This window comes from Onychostoma macrolepis, chromosome 18 (genome assembly GCF_012432095.1).
Source record: "Onychostoma macrolepis isolate SWU-2019 chromosome 18, ASM1243209v1, whole genome shotgun sequence".
Taxonomy (NCBI): domain Eukaryota; kingdom Metazoa; phylum Chordata; class Actinopteri; order Cypriniformes; family Cyprinidae; genus Onychostoma; species Onychostoma macrolepis.
This window is the reverse complement of record NC_081172.1, coordinates 24645629-24661438: the sequence shown is the minus strand read 5'-3', so window position 1 is coordinate 24661438 and position 15810 is coordinate 24645629. Positions and strand designations below refer to the sequence as shown.

Sequence of the window (15810 nt, the reverse complement as noted above, 5' to 3'; positions counted from 1 at the left end):
AATGAACATGGACTTGGTATCTTTCTGACCCTGCTCTGTTTGAGTTGGAAACTTTGCCTCATCAATCATTTATCTGCTAACGTTGGCAACATCGCAAACAAGGGCAATCAAATTCTGTCCTGTAAGAGGAACAAGTATATTGTCGTCTTATATTCTTCGTTCACTGTCATTTCATTTATATTTTATATAAAGGGTCACATTTCTCCTGACATCATCTGTTCCCCTCTTTCTATGGCTTTGAACAGGTTTTTATATTTATCTGAATGCCTGATCAAGTATAATCAATCTTGTGTATTGTAACTTTGAGCATGTGAGAAACTTTTGAAAAAAGGGCAGAAAAAAAAGCCTTCCTGACTTACCAATCACAGTGTAGTATATCAAGGATTCTTGGTCTTGTTGTCAAGGCCTGTTTGAGATGTTATCAAAGATCAGCTCTCACCAAGGAGAGGCAAAAGGTAGCATTTTTTTTGTTTTCCTGTTAAAGCACCTATGTAATATCGCACTCTGTTACCACAAGCTTGTACAGCTGTTATTAATACTTCAATAACACAAAGGGCCTATAAAAATCACTGGACCATGGTGCTGCTGTGTTTGACAGTGAGCGATAGATATGAAGAAAATAATAATTGGTGGATTGCAGTGTTTCCCTCAGGATTTTGTAAGACTATGGGCAGTGAACCGTGGTCCATCTAGGGGGTCGGGGACTTTCCTCCCAGAAGAAAGAAAGATTTGAAAGCAACATTAAGACATCCAAATCCATATCAGGGACTGGATTTAAAAAAAAAAAAAAAAAAGTAAAAAGACATTGGCTTGTACCATAATTTTAAAGTGGACTCAAAGCCTCTCCTTAATTGTGTTAGTGTCTCAGTCCATATTATGTTAATGTTGTTATTGTTATTGTCATACCTAAGACTTTGAAATACAACGGCACTGTAAAATAAATATAAATCAAACATGGATATTTCATTTATAATACAATCTTCATTTTGTCATTATTTTGGTGGAAAACTGCAGGTTCTGTGAAAGCAGATGCACAAATGAGCAACATCACACGAGTAGCCATTAGATATGGCTGTATATCGACACGGCTGTGATTTGGCCGTAGGCATGAGGCAGAGTGCTGTAGGTAATCACAGCATGCTGATATACAACCATATTTCACGGCTACACGTGTGATGTTGCGTTTATACAGCAGTTCAACGGCACGAGTGTGTAAATACAGAAGAAACAACAACAGTGTCTCTTTAAAAACCCTCTTTTGTACGGAGCTACTTCCTTCCACCAGGGATTAAAATCTCAAGTTGACAGTTGAACAGCTGAGCCCAAACCTCCGTTACTAATTCAAAAATGTCACTTTAGAACTACTAATGTAACAATGTAATGAAAATCACCATCATGAACACACACAGTTTCCCCAATAAGAAATATTATTATTAAATGCTACTTTTATATAAAATATTATTTACTGAATAATAATAAACAACAACAACAGCCATAATTAAAGTTGCTAGGCAATGCAGTCAAAAGTACAAAGGCAGTGCTCTGATATACAGCATTGAAGTCACAAATATAATGTGATGAGATTTTGCCCTCAGCCAAAACTATTTGCTATGAAACAAATAATAAAAAAACGTATGAGTCATTACAATCAGTAATTATGTCCTCCCTCGTTTATAGTGGGTTTTATTGTTTGTCTTGTCACGCCGGGTAAAGGGCATAACATTTCCATCACACGCTTGAGGTATTCGGCCAATCACAACGCACTGGATAGCTGGCCAATCAGAGCACACCTCATTTCTCAGAACGATGAGCTTTGTAAAAATCGGCACGTTTCAGGAAGGTGGAGCATAGAGGAGCAACAATAATGTACAGTATGTGGGAAAATAATGTTTTTTTTTTTTTTTTAACCTCGAACCGCGTAAACACATTGCATTACACCAAATACAAAAAATGAGCATCATATGACATCATATGACCCCTTTAAACTCTTATCAGCCAATCAGATTCAAGGACCAGAAAGAACTCTTGTATAAACATGAATAACTATAAATCTAGAGAGTAACTGGTACATGTTGCATTCTCAAATGCACGTTGAGCTCACAGTACATGCAGTTTAAGTTTGCTGCCTTCAATTTGAACCGAACTGCTGTGAGATGCTGAAAATATATCATGAGATGCTCACATGAACACAGCATCACACTTCACTTTGAAAACACACAATGCAACAGACTATATATTTAATTAAACTGCAGCATTTTGTGATTTGATGAGTACACTAAGCAGATTGAGATTAAAAAAAATAAATAAATGTTTTTACATTTGTTCACACTCTTGACTTAATGTCTTTGTTTGACTTTTAGTATATTTCAGAGCATAAAATAACACTTTTTGATTGACATTAACACTGTTAAGGTCCGTGTAAAGTGATATTAAAATGTGTTTTGAGCTTGTCACACAACAAAGAAATGTGTTATTAACCACCCAGCCAAATTTGAATGATATAAAAACCCGCCAAGTAACTAAAATAAGTTATCAAAATCTTTGAAAAATAAGCAGGACTCTCTGCTCTCAAACGCTGGGGGCGTGTCTGCTGTCGGCGCTGAAACCACGCCCACTCGCGGGAAAGAGGCTGTCAAACTGTCAAATACCGCTACAACCTGAATGGATGCTACTGATGCTACCTCTAGTAGCTTAATTGGATTTATACAGCCATGTTTGAGCATGCAAGTTCGTTATTTAATTGTAGACACGCAGCAAGTGCGCTCAACGCGGCTCATGGTTGCTTAGCAACGGCAAACACCACGAGAGCGCAAGCTCCTGTGTGCTTTGAAAGAAGAGAGAGCGGTACAGCTCGCGTTTCCATATGTTTATAGATGCGAATTGTGAACGCTCCATGTTTTTAAATTGTATGTATTCTGCCACTTATTGATGTCTCTGGGCTAAGACCCGGGTATCCATTCACCCTAGAACCTTCCCTGCCTAGAATCTGTATATCTAACATCACAGACATTCAAAAAGACAAACTAAGAACTTGACCTCTCAACATAGAGTTAGTGTTAGGGGCAGGGCCATGCTCGGTGGCTCCATTGCGTCATCGAGCCACCGTTTTAGCCCCGCCCAAAAAATCCTGAACACAGAATTGGTGAAAAACTGTTTAACGGTTTAACTCCACAATTCAGTACTACATAGTTCAGAGTCTTTGTAATGTGTTTCAGCAATACATTTCTAAAATTTGTAATGTTTAGAAACAATTCTCAGAATTCTCTTTGCGCGGACTTTAAAGGGATGAATTTGACCAGAGGAATCGCAACAGAAGTGGGTTTGATGTTAAATGTTTCAGTCATTCATCTAATATTATTAAATATTAAAGCTCGTTTAACTGTGTTTATATAAATAGGTTAAAATGAGAATGTATTCTGCTTTATAAGAGTGAACTTTTTATAATATTTATATTTTGCATAGAATGGTGTTTTAAATTTGAAAGAGATAATTTCCCGTTTTGCTCGGACTACTACTTGTCTCTTCACTCCGCTTAACTTGTTTGACCTCAACTAACTCGACTGGGAACAGTTTGCAACATGTTATTAAATTTACTTGGACTGTCCTTTAATTCGGCGTACTGCAAGTAAACCAGATGTTAGGACTTTATGGGAAACCCTCCTACAAAGTCACAGAGTTAGGAATTCACCCCCCTCACTCTGGGATTCTTTATTAGTCTTTGTTTAGTTGCACTTCCCAGAAGTGGTCTCAAAAGAGAGCTATGATGTGACTCAGAAATATCCGGCTTATTTTCCTTCATCACTGTAGCTGTAAGCTAGAATAAGAAATAAAGAGTAGGTGAATAACTGGATTTAGGTTTTCATAAAATTTGAGGCTCCTTATTTTTTAATTCTATGTGGTATTCTAAAACATATGAATTATAATATGTTTCAATAAGTTCAGTCCTAAGGAAGGACCCCCACTTCAGATTGCCTTCCTGTGATGAAGGTGTTTTCTGTTTGTTCACTTGATCTGAGCAGGTTTCCTCAGTTTGCTTATGAAGTTCATGTTGGACGAGTGTTATGTTCAGCTGTTTGTTGACAGAAGGCCATGCTGGAGACATGAAGGGTATGTTTGTCACTTACCTTTGCTCAAATATCGAAGCCCTTGTTTACCACAAGAGTACTGTTTTGCTTGGATTTGCTCAGATGAAGTAGATCTGGATTTGGTTTGATTTTCAAGATATTATTCATCTCCAGGTGTTTTTAGATATGTTATTGCCTTTGTTTGTTTTTCTTAATCTTTATGTATGTATGATCTCTGCCTGCTTTCTGGAAACTTTATGGATACAATCTTGAGGATGTCTTGCTTAGGAATGTATTTTCTGTACACTTGCACTGAAAGCCTTGAAAGTGGCTTCACAGAGTAGCTGGGAATTTCCTCCGGTCTCTGCCGAATGCTTTCCCGGCAGGACTGCCGTCTAGTTCCAACCTGTCTGTGACTCCGTAATATCAAGCAGTAGGTTTCATATTGCATTCATATTTAACTTTTTGTGTGTAAGTGCATCACAACATCTTCAGCCTGCCAAGGAGTTGTTGTGTCTGTCTTACTAAGATAATGGTTTTAAGGTTTATCTTTTGGGGGGGTTTATACATGACCATGATGGTGTTTGGTGTAAAATCTGATGTTCTTCAGTATCCTCGGGTAATATGGCTCCAGATGAGATTTCCTATTAGCATGCTATTCCTTGCTCCTCTAAATATAGTAACATTGCTTTCAAAAGCTTGAGCTTTGTGGAAAGGTAGCCTTCTCTGGTTGCTTTTTACTGTCATCCCCTTGGTGACATTGCAAAATTTATTTTGTTTTTACCAAGAGAAAACTTCACATTAGCACGATCATGAACATTTCCTTGAAGTTTACAGACCTACACAAGGTTCATGCCACCCAGCTACTTATCAGGGAACACTCTAAAGTAACTCATGGATGTTTGCTTTCACCGATTGCACACTAAGTCCACAATTATGAGAGAGGGACGAAATAACAGCGGTGAAGTGAGACCTGTAATTCTCTCTATAAACCAGTGTGTAACGGCAAGGCTCTTAAACTGGGTTTAACTTGTTGTTCTCTTTTGAATTATAAGTTCAGACAAAATGAAAATTTTGTCATTTCTTCACCCTCATGCTGTTCCAAAGATGTATAACTTTGTTCTGAAATGGTTTGTTCTGTGTTGATATTCAATGAATATATAATAAATGTTTAATAATATTAAAGATGACTTGACTGGACCACCATCACAACCGTGTTTGATTACTCATTTATTATTTATAACTCCAATGTTTTATTTATCAGACTACAGTAAATATTCTGGAAACAGACCCACAGGTGTTGTGTAGATATAGTATGGCAGATGTGTGTTTGTGTCCCACTCTTGGGTTAAAGAAAAGTTACCCTGTGAGGCAAGAGGATATTTTTAATGCCAATGCAAAAATAGTTGGGCACTGATGGCGTCATATAAGTCATACTATATTGTAACTGTAAGTGCATGGAGCTGATTTTAGATCAGCATTTGGTTTGAGTTTTCTGTTATGACATGCATGTTATTTCGGGTTTAAACATGCAGTCTCTGTTGCCAACCTATTGATTCTAATTAAAAATGGTGCATTTTTAGAATTTATTTAAAAAAAAAAAATCAAATATTAGAACATTTCATGTTTTATTTTATAATATGTTACCATGGCATTTTGGCTGATATCTTGGAGCTTGATTGTTTGGTTGGGACAGCAGTTGTACGTAGACACTGCATATGGACACATTGTGTTAATTTAAAGGTGCCATAGAGTGCATTGATACAATATTTTAAATTGTTCTCTGATCTCTACATAGAAGGTATGTGGCTCAGGTAAGGGCAGAAATTCTCCAGAAACAGTTTTACATGTCCATTTACAACCCTAGGATTTCTCCCTGGAATGAAACGTTCTGTTATTGGCTTATTTGGAAGGGTCATGAATAATAATGTTGAGCTCTGCTGTGATTGGCTGTTTCACAGTACGGCTCAATGTTGAGCTCTGCTCTGATTGGCTGTTTCACAGTGCGGCTCATTTCAGTAGCTCACACAGTAAGAAAGAAACACAGGGAAAATATATATTTCAATTCTTTCTTGCGCAGTTATATTGTTGGGTAATTATACTGTAAATAAAATGCGGGCATCAGGGAGCCACTGTTAATATGCTGGGCATTGAAACTGTGTTCAAATGCACGATTGCTTTTTTTTTTCACTTTCACTTTCGAGATTCCCGATCACACAAACTCGGTTTATACTATGGAGCGGTAGTACTTACCACACATTGTTTAAGGTCAGATGCTTGTCAGTGTTGATCAGGATCTGTAAATCATTCACCATCATCCTCAGTCATCTCTCCTTACTCTGTTTATGTGGTAAGTGAAATCTTGTGTAATATAACAGGCTACCGCTAGCAAGGAGCTAACCATGTCCCTTTAGTGGCTCGCATTATTTTATTAGAACACATTATTTGCTTTCCGTCCCTTTCTGAATACACACAAACCCATCCCTGCACTTCACATCCCCTGCACAGCCTGGAACATAACATTTATTTCCATGATCTGTCATTTTCGCTGTTGTCCTCACTTGTTTCTTCACAACACCTGCAGAACTTCTGATGGTTCGGCTGGCATCTGGCCTAGAACATGGGCTGATATACGTTATGCAAATGTTGGGGGCGTAACTATTAGTGATCCCGACTGTTACGTCACAGTCAGTGTTATGTTCTGATTTGCCTATTTTTCAGTGGTCTTTTTTTATTCAAGAGATTTATATAAGAAGGAGGAAACAATGGTGTTTGAGGCTCACGGTATGTCATTTGCATGTACAGGACTGTTATTATTCAACTATGCCAAAGTAAATACAGTTTTCCATTATATGGCACCTTTAAAATGCAGTGTGTGGCCAATAATGAATAATGTCTTTTGTTAGGTTAATTTATAACTATTGTAGTGTATTATTAACAGCTTCCCCACCCTTGAAAAACAGACTGACACTACTTGAAAGTTCTGTAAAATTTCTTAAAATCTGTACGGACCTTGCTGGTTCTTGCTTTCTGATATCCGTTCTCGTTAATCTGACTCTGCAACTTTGAAAACCCATGTTTTATTACATGTAAGGATAGGGTCTTCATAGACAAAACGATTAGCACCACTGGTCTACACAGAGGAACAACCCACCCTCAGTTTTCATTACTGTATGCAGTCACTCTGGGCAGATATTTGCACTGCCGTGGCCCGTGATTATTCAGTGCTGCTCAGAGATAGATCAGATATATGGACGGAGATGCCATTATTGGATCGGCTCTCACATGTTTATGAGGGAGAGACGATATATGAGAACTGCAGTGGATCATCACCCAGTGGCTGGTGGTGGAGAATGGGCTGCTTTATGCATGGAGACATCAGGAAGCTCTCTGAACTCCTTCGATTGATATAAGCAAGCTTGTAGGAGGAGGCTTAATGCAGAGTTTTTCGGAACTAAATGTTGTTATGCATGTCCCACATTAATGCACCAGTGCCTAAAAAGACATTTTTTTCCCCTGTTGGTATCTTCCTTCCTAGTCAGCATCCAGATCGAAATGGAACCTCAAATATGACTGTCACTCATGCACACCTCACAAATGGCACTTTTCAAGTCAGGTAAAGCCCAAAGCATACTGTGATACAGTGTTGACACAATTTCATCATCAAAAATTCATACCGTACGTGCGCAGTCTGAATTTTCTAATTGTACATACCAAGTATGCTCAGCTCTAAACTACAACTTCATTTTAAAGGAGTAAATTTGTTCATAACTTGTGGTGAGAAATTCTGCAGATACCGAACAAATAAAAATTTATTGTAGGGCTTGGTGATAGTAAAAAACTTAATTTCTTCCTTCCTTCCTTCCTTTTTTTTTTTTTTTTTTTGAAAGAAAAGAAACCAAAGAAACATATTACACAGAACAAGTAGTTTGTATTTTCATGCCAAGACTTAATGGGATAGTTCACCCAAAAAATGAAAATTCTGGGTAACACTTTATTTTAGGGTCTCTTAATAAGTTGCTTATTAGCATGCATATTACTAGAATATTATCCATTTATTAGTATTAATTAAGCACATATTAATGCCTTATTCTACATGACCTTATTCTACATCCCTAATCCTACCCAATACCTAAACTTAACAACTACCTTACTAACTATTAATAAGCAGCAAATTAGGAATTTATTGAGGGAAAAGTCAGTTAATAGTGAATCAGTGTTCCCTATTCTAAAGTGTTACCAAATTCTGTCATTGTTTACTCCCCTTCCACTTGTTTCAGACATGTATTAGTTTCTTTCTTCTGTTGAGAACAAAAGAAGGTATTTTGAAGAATGATGTTAACCAAACAGTTGACAGTAGCCACTGACTTGCATAGTATTTTTGACTACTATGGAAGTCGATGGCTACCGTCAACTCTTTGGTTAGCAACATTCATCAGAATATCTTATTTTGTCCTCAACAGGAAAACAAGAACTCATACAGGTTTGACACAACTTGAGGATGAGTAAATGATGACAGAATTTTCATTTTTGAGTGAGCTATCCCTGTTAGGTTTTGTCCTGTCCATTTCTATTGTTATCACTGTCAGTCATCGCATTTTCCGATTCAGTCCTACTGCAGTGTGTGGCTATTAGCATGAGAAATAAAAAAAAATCCAGGAAAATCACTCCCTTCATAATCACTACAGCTGTCAATAACAGAATCTTTTTTTTCATTTTCTTTTTGTACTTTGTTGGTATACTTGTGATTTACACAATATTCCCTATTTTAATCATAGAAATGTGTTTGCACTTGTGTAGTCTGAGTGACAGTAATCCGTCAGACAGACTTACTCAGATGAGTGCTGACTGGAGCAGCATCACGGTCTCACATGGAGGGACCTTAATGCCGTTCAATGAGATCACTGTGGTGATTTGTTGCTAAGCAGTCACAGGGCTTCCTGCGTCACCATGGCTACACTTAAAGACCTGGTAACCCACGTAAAGCCAATCCTACCCTAAACATGCATTGCCTGTGCCTTTACAAAGTTGTGTTTTAATATTAAATATAAATATTAGTATGTTTTGTTTGTGCCTGTTTAAGCTCTGCACACTTTGATCCATTGAATTGAAGATTAATCTTTAATTTAAATATTCATGTTTTATTTACTATTATTACATGTCTCTCTGAAATACTTGATTCTGATTGGTCAGTTGCGATATTTCAAGGTATGTTTTCCCTGATTGCAATACTGAATAAGATACAGCTCATTCGGGTATTTCTTTCACATCTCTCATATCACATCACCACACTCTCTCTACTTTCATTCAAACACAACTGCTATCATCTTGCAACTCAGTTATTGACTGTATTTACTGTAAAATGAAACCAGAGGACTTCAATATTAATAGTAGACATGCGGTAATAGTTGAAGTTTGTCTTGTTGCCAGAACGATTGTTTTGCATATTGTACTGGCTTTGTACAAAGACCCAGTAGTACACAACGAAATTTCCACAGCATAACGAAATTGCCACAACGCATAGGACTAATTTTGTTGTGTTGTGGCTTGTTTCCTTTGTTTTGTGGCATGTTTCTGTTGTATTATGCTAATTTCATTGTCTTGTGGCTTGTTTCCGTTGTGTTGTGGCTTGTTTACTTGTGTTGCAGCTTGTTTCTGTTATTTTGTGTTAATTGTATTATGTTGCGGCTTGTTTCCATTGTATTGTGCTCTACTGGGCCACCATTAGTCTCACATAGCCAGACATTCAGACTGACAGCAGAAGGTCTGGGAACCTTGGCTTCTTTGAATGTTCAAGGCCCACCCAAGAGGCCATATGACTGACAGGTAAAGCAACCAATCACATTTAGTTTTGTGCCGTTTGATGTTTATGGGCGTGAAAATGGTGCCATGGCATCTTTGTTTCCAGACGGAACGTTAAAGAACACGACATGCATGTCTCCCAGAGATTCTGTAGAATTCAACCAATCAGATGACAACTTCAAAACTCTTAAAGTGTTTCCAGTAAAGTGTGCCTGTGGGCGTGATATCTGAGGCTGAGACTAGGTCACTAGTCAACTTTGAAATAATAAACCGGTATTTAAAAAAAAAAATGCGGTTACACTTTATATTAGGTGGCCTTAACTACTATGTACTTACATCAAATAATACGTACAATGTACTTATTGTGTTCATACTGTATTGCAAAACACTTTTGCTGCTATTGAGGTGGGATACGGGTAAGGTTAGGGACAGGTTTGGTGGTATGGGTCGGTTTAAGGGTGGGTTAAGGTGTAATGGATGGGTTGACAGTGTAATTATAAATGTAATTACAGAAATTAATTACAGATGTAAGTACATATAGGTATTTTTAAAAATATAAGTACAATGTAAAAACATGTATGTACACCGTAAGTGCATTGTATTAAATGATTAATTTAAATGTAAGTACATAGTAGTTGAGGCCACCTAATATAAAGTGGGACCAAAAATGCAATTCATATCATCATATTTCATGTGTGATTATTTACTTGTGTGCCAAGTAGCCATGTAATAAGTGGGATAACGTACATCCAGCCAGGTGTTGTCACACAATAAATTCCCAAAGGGTGATGCCAACCCCGCCATAACAACTGGCTGGATATACATTTATTGTCCCTTATATATTTTTCCTTTGTTGTAAAACCCTTCTAGGGATGGCTAAAAATATCAAACTTTATTTATAATGATTTGATCAAATATTTTTCTTTGTAATTACTTTTTTTTACAGTTGATGTATCTTGTACTAGTATATCTCCTGTTCTGCTGATGTTACAGAGTTGGTGCTGAATTCTAGCAGCCACCCTGCACACAGACACACTATCCACCGCTTCGGTCACTCATTGTATCAGTTTTATGGGCTTGCACTATACAAATGGGAAAGAATGTTCTAAATTCCATGACTGTGTGCCCCTCTCACAGAAATTAAATTGTCCTTGTGAGTAACCTTTTCCAGGCAGTTCTGTGCACTTTTTCCAAAGCCCAGTGCTATACAGTACAGTTTTAAGTTAACCAAGGCAATTTGGTTGTATAATATATTCTCTAAATGCATATTATACAGTTTGATCTTATTATGAACAATTGGTCACACTTTATTTTAAGGTCCAATTCTCGCTGTTAACAAACCATTAACTATGACTTTTGCCTCAATACATGTCTAATTTACTGCTTATTAATAGTTAGTAAGGTAGTTGTTAAGTTTAGGTATTGGGTAGGATTAGAGATGTAGAATATGGTTATGCAGAATGTGTACTAATAAACAGCCAATATGTTAATAATAGGCATGCTAATAAGCAACTTGTCACTAGTGAGAATTGGTCCCTATATTGAAGTGTTACCGAATAAGCCTAATGGTTAGAGAGTTGGACTCGTGACCTAAAGGTTGCGAGTTTGAGTCTCAGGTCTGGCAGGAATTGTAGGTGGGGGGAGTGAATGTGCAGCGCTCTCTCCACCCTCAATACCATGAGGTGCCCTTGAGCAAGGCACCGAACCCCCAACTGTTCCCTGGGCACCGCAGCATAAATGGCTGCCCACTGCTCCGGGTGTGTGTGTGTTCACTGCTGTGTTTGTGCACTTTGGATGGGTTAAATGCAGAGCACAAATTCCAAGTATGGGTAACCATACTTGGCCACATGTCACGTCACTTTCAAAATTCATCTATATGTTCAAATGATTGAGAGTTTGTGCAAAAGAATTGAATTAAAAGGAATTCAGTGCCAATACAGAAGCCTAGTTCTCACAGTTTGTAGTCTGAGGGTGAAATTTAAAAGTAAATTTTGAGGGTTTCTTTTGTTACAGTGACGCAGTTTCTCATATTGGTGTTTTTGTCATTACAGGGCTCCAGAGATCATTCTTGGCCTGCCTTTTTGTGAAGCCATAGACATGTGGTCGCTGGGATGTGTGATTGCTGAGCTCTTCTTGGGCTGGCCTCTCTACCCAGGAGCCCTTGAGTTTGACCAGGTAATCTTTCTAAATTGCTGTATCTTTCTTCTCCTGTCTGGACGAATCTCGCGAAACCTGCCCAGAACCAGAACCAGAACCACTGGTGATATTTGTTGTACACGGGAGTCACTTTCTGCGAGCAGAAATGAGATTTAAATTATCTCTGCTGCAGGGCGTCAATCCCGCTCATCAGGAAAGCGAGTGATATGCAGTTTAACCAATTTATACATCATTAATAAAGGCTCACTTCTGTGATTTAGTATGCTTGCATTCACACCATAAGCAAATTGTACCAGAGTTTGGTTGAACCATGCCCTAGACCAGGGGTTCCCAAACTTTTCCATTCCACGACCCACCTAGACAAGTATAATCTATTTCTAGACCCACCAAAATATTTGAGATTAAAAAAAAAAACAAAAAAAACAATTGACATTACTGTAAGCTTATTCTTAATTAAAAGTTTAATATGGAGGAAATTAAGAAAAAATGACAATTTAATTTTATAGTACAACTAGGGCTGGGCGATATATCGAACACGATATTCATGCACATCTAGTCAGTAAAGCCGGTTCCGTGATTAGCGCTAAATCTCTATCACCTGTTTTCAAATAGAGCGCCATTTAATACACAGAGCCGTAGTTCACTAGCAAGCTATGCGATATCGCGTTCATAATTGAAGGTGATTCATCTGCGATAATGAATGTGATATTGCGTAGCTTGGTGGAGATTTAGCGCTAATCACGGAACCAGCTTTACTGATGAGATGCACATGAATATCGTGTCCGATATATCGCCCAGCCCTAAGTACAACTGTAATTATGTTTTAATTTCTTCATTTACAGATATTAATGAGTCTATGAAATATGTCCATAAAAACTGAAACACGCTCACTTCTGCCGTGCTGCGAGTGTTGTCAAACTCATCGCGGGGTTCAGCGCAGAAAATGCATTCATGATCCTTCCATGTGTAGGGAAGAGCAGAGAACCCATCATTTTTTAAATTTTTATTTTTAGCAAAGCAAAAGAAGCGTAGCAGAACAATCTAAAACAGTTTGGAGATTAAAATAGAAACAATTGTAAAAAAAAAAAAAAATTCTAATTTTAAGTAAACACTAAAAACCGAGATGAAAAATTAGCTTTAGCCGGAAATTGACTTTTGCAATGATTAAATAAATGTTCAGCGATATCTTCAAAAGATTTTTGAACTTCGCCACATTTTTTTTTCTCTACATAGTGATATGTAAATTTTGTTATACAAGCGTGTGGAAATGTTAAAATCATAGTGTTAGAATTAAATCCGCGTTTTTGCCCCACTCACCCCGTACATGTGAAATGTTTTTACAGACCGTTTCTTTATGTAGCCAAATGCATATAAAGGAACGAAAACAACAAACCGTTTATATCTCTCGGAAAGATAGACAGTGCCGAGTTCAAACAGACGATAGAACTGAACATACCTGAAACAGTTTTCGTAACAATTGAATTTTCCAGTGCATGCAATCTCATGCGGAGCACAGCACAGTGAAGTGAGCGAGTTTCTGCTCATTAATTATGCGAACCGAGCCTTTTAATAATGAACTGTTGCTCTGAAACCCTCACTGTTATTGCAACTAAGTGCTCGCCCGCGCTTCAAAACACGCAATCATGTTTTAAATCGCGGCCTCTGTGATTCGAAAATCGCACAAAGCAATATCGCAATTCGTAATTAATGTTGGTATATCGTGCAGCCCTAGACTGAACTCTGTGTGTGTGTGTGTCGTGAAATGTACATTTAGCTGCAGCCAAGTGACTTTGTGCGACCCACAGTTTGAAAACCCCTGCCCTAGACTACCCTTTTTAGGCGGAATCTGGTACGGTTTGCAGGTGCGCTCCCAAGTTCAGAAAACATCAATCACATTATCATGTTGACAACTTCATGTCAGGTGCACTTGAAATAGAATTTTCTACAGATAGTGGGTTAATAAAGAAAAAAGTTACTTGAATCATGTTGTATTTACATTTTTAAGTTGACTAGTTAAAAATTGTAAAAATCGAGATTTTCAATTTTTTGCTTGTGTTTGTTGCTTAACAAACCGAACCGTGACGTTAAATGAACCCGGATGAGCACTAAAAGTGCTAGTGTGAAAGCCCCCTAAAACCCTACAGAAATTGTGACGGACCTCTGTTTGTTTTATGCAAAATGCAGTTTGCATATTATAAATTATATATTTTAGATAACACTGTCACACTTTATTTAAGGTCCAATTCTCACTATTTGCAAATCATTAACTACGACATTTACCACAAACTCCTGATTTGCTGCTTATTAATAGTTAGTAAGGAAGTTAAGTTTAGGTGTTAAATAGGATTACGCCCACCACACACCAGCTTATTGGTGGAGAGGAGACAGAGTGATGAAGCCAATAAGAATATGGGGATGATTAGGAGGCCATGATGATGGACAGAGGCCAATGGGCAAATTTGGCCTGGAAGCTGGGGTTACACCCCTACTCTTTTTCAAAGGACATCCTGGGATTTTTAATGACCACAGAGAGTCAGGATCTCGGTTTAATGGTGCTTTTTGATAATAATGTCCCCATCACTATATGTGCTTTATAAATACTAATAAACAGCCATTATGTTAATAAAAAGTATGGTAATAAGCAATTGGTTAATAGTGAGAATTGGTCCCAATACTAAAGTGTTACCAATAATAATAATATATTTTCTTTTGATTTTGGGTTGAAATGTGACCTAGACATGGTTTCATGCGATTCACCATATTTATCCATATCTGTTTGTGTCTTTCAAATCTTGTTTTATAGTCTCTTTGATACACACTCACTCTCTCTCTCTCTCTCTCTCTCTCTCTTATACACATACACTCTAAATGTTTCTTCTTGATCGCGAGTTCTCCATATTTCTCCTCCTCTTGACGTAATCTGTTTAGCACAGGGCCATGGTATGTGCTGTCAGGCCCAAACAATCTCCAGAAGAATTTTCACGGCCGCTTCTTAGCGGTTGTGTTGGCGTACAAGTGTCAGCGTGTGGGTGTTTGTTGTGCGCGCTCATGCTGCGTCTGTCTGAGTGCGCATGGTTTATGATCTGAACATTTTTCTAGTTTTCGGGCCATACTCCCCCTGCTGCTGGGCCCCTGAATGCCCCAGGGTGAAACTGAGAAGAGGGGGCATTACCAAGTCTCTGTGTGTCTGCATGTGTTATAGATATGCAGGAACAAGCCCAGATTAGAACACTGTTTCTGGGGAGGATTTGGAAGGCAGAGTCCCAGCAGCCACTGACTTGACATAGCAGTTGGCAGCAATAGCAGGGGGTTCGGTGGGTTTTCCTCTTCCTTCTGGCTGGGCTGTTAACACAGCTGGGAGGGGGGGGTTATGGATTTCAAGATGCCAGTGGGTGTCATGAACTGTCAGTCTAAAAGCTACATGCCCTTATTGCTCATATATAACCCTGTATTATGCCAGGAAGTCCTCTTAAGCCCATGAGAATTTGGTCTGCTGGGAATAATTCATCTCCACTATCACAGCACACTAGCTTTAACTCAACAACACCTGTGAAGAAAAGTCAGAATTTACCCATCTGCTAAAAATTAGTCTTTTTTTTTTCAAGGATAGTGGATCAGAATGTACCCATTCCTGATGTGAGATTCCACTGTCTCTAGCTCCATTAGGATTATTTTTTTCCTGATCTTCCAACGAGGCAATGGAGCGCACGTGTTTTTCTGGGTGTTTTGTGTTATCTGTATGGAATGAAGTAGTACTCCATTTGTTCTGAACAGAACAAAAACACCA

At 38.1% G+C, this 15810-nt stretch overlaps 1 protein-coding gene across 5 annotated transcripts in view; it reads left to right on the top strand.

Moving 5' to 3' along the window:
* Positions 1-15810, top strand: part of hipk3b (homeodomain interacting protein kinase 3b) — a 65662-nt gene that overhangs the window by 16576 nt on the left and 33276 nt on the right. For all 5 annotated transcript variants that reach the window (XR_009266920.1, XM_058750861.1, XM_058750863.1 and 2 more), the window contains exon 3: positions 11918-12041. Coding sequence is in view for 4 of the 5 variants with exons in the window: in XM_058750861.1 (XP_058606844.1) it covers positions 11918-12041 (124 nt within the window). In the remaining variant the exon portion in view is untranslated. The remainder of the gene's footprint in view (positions 1-11917; positions 12042-15810) is intronic.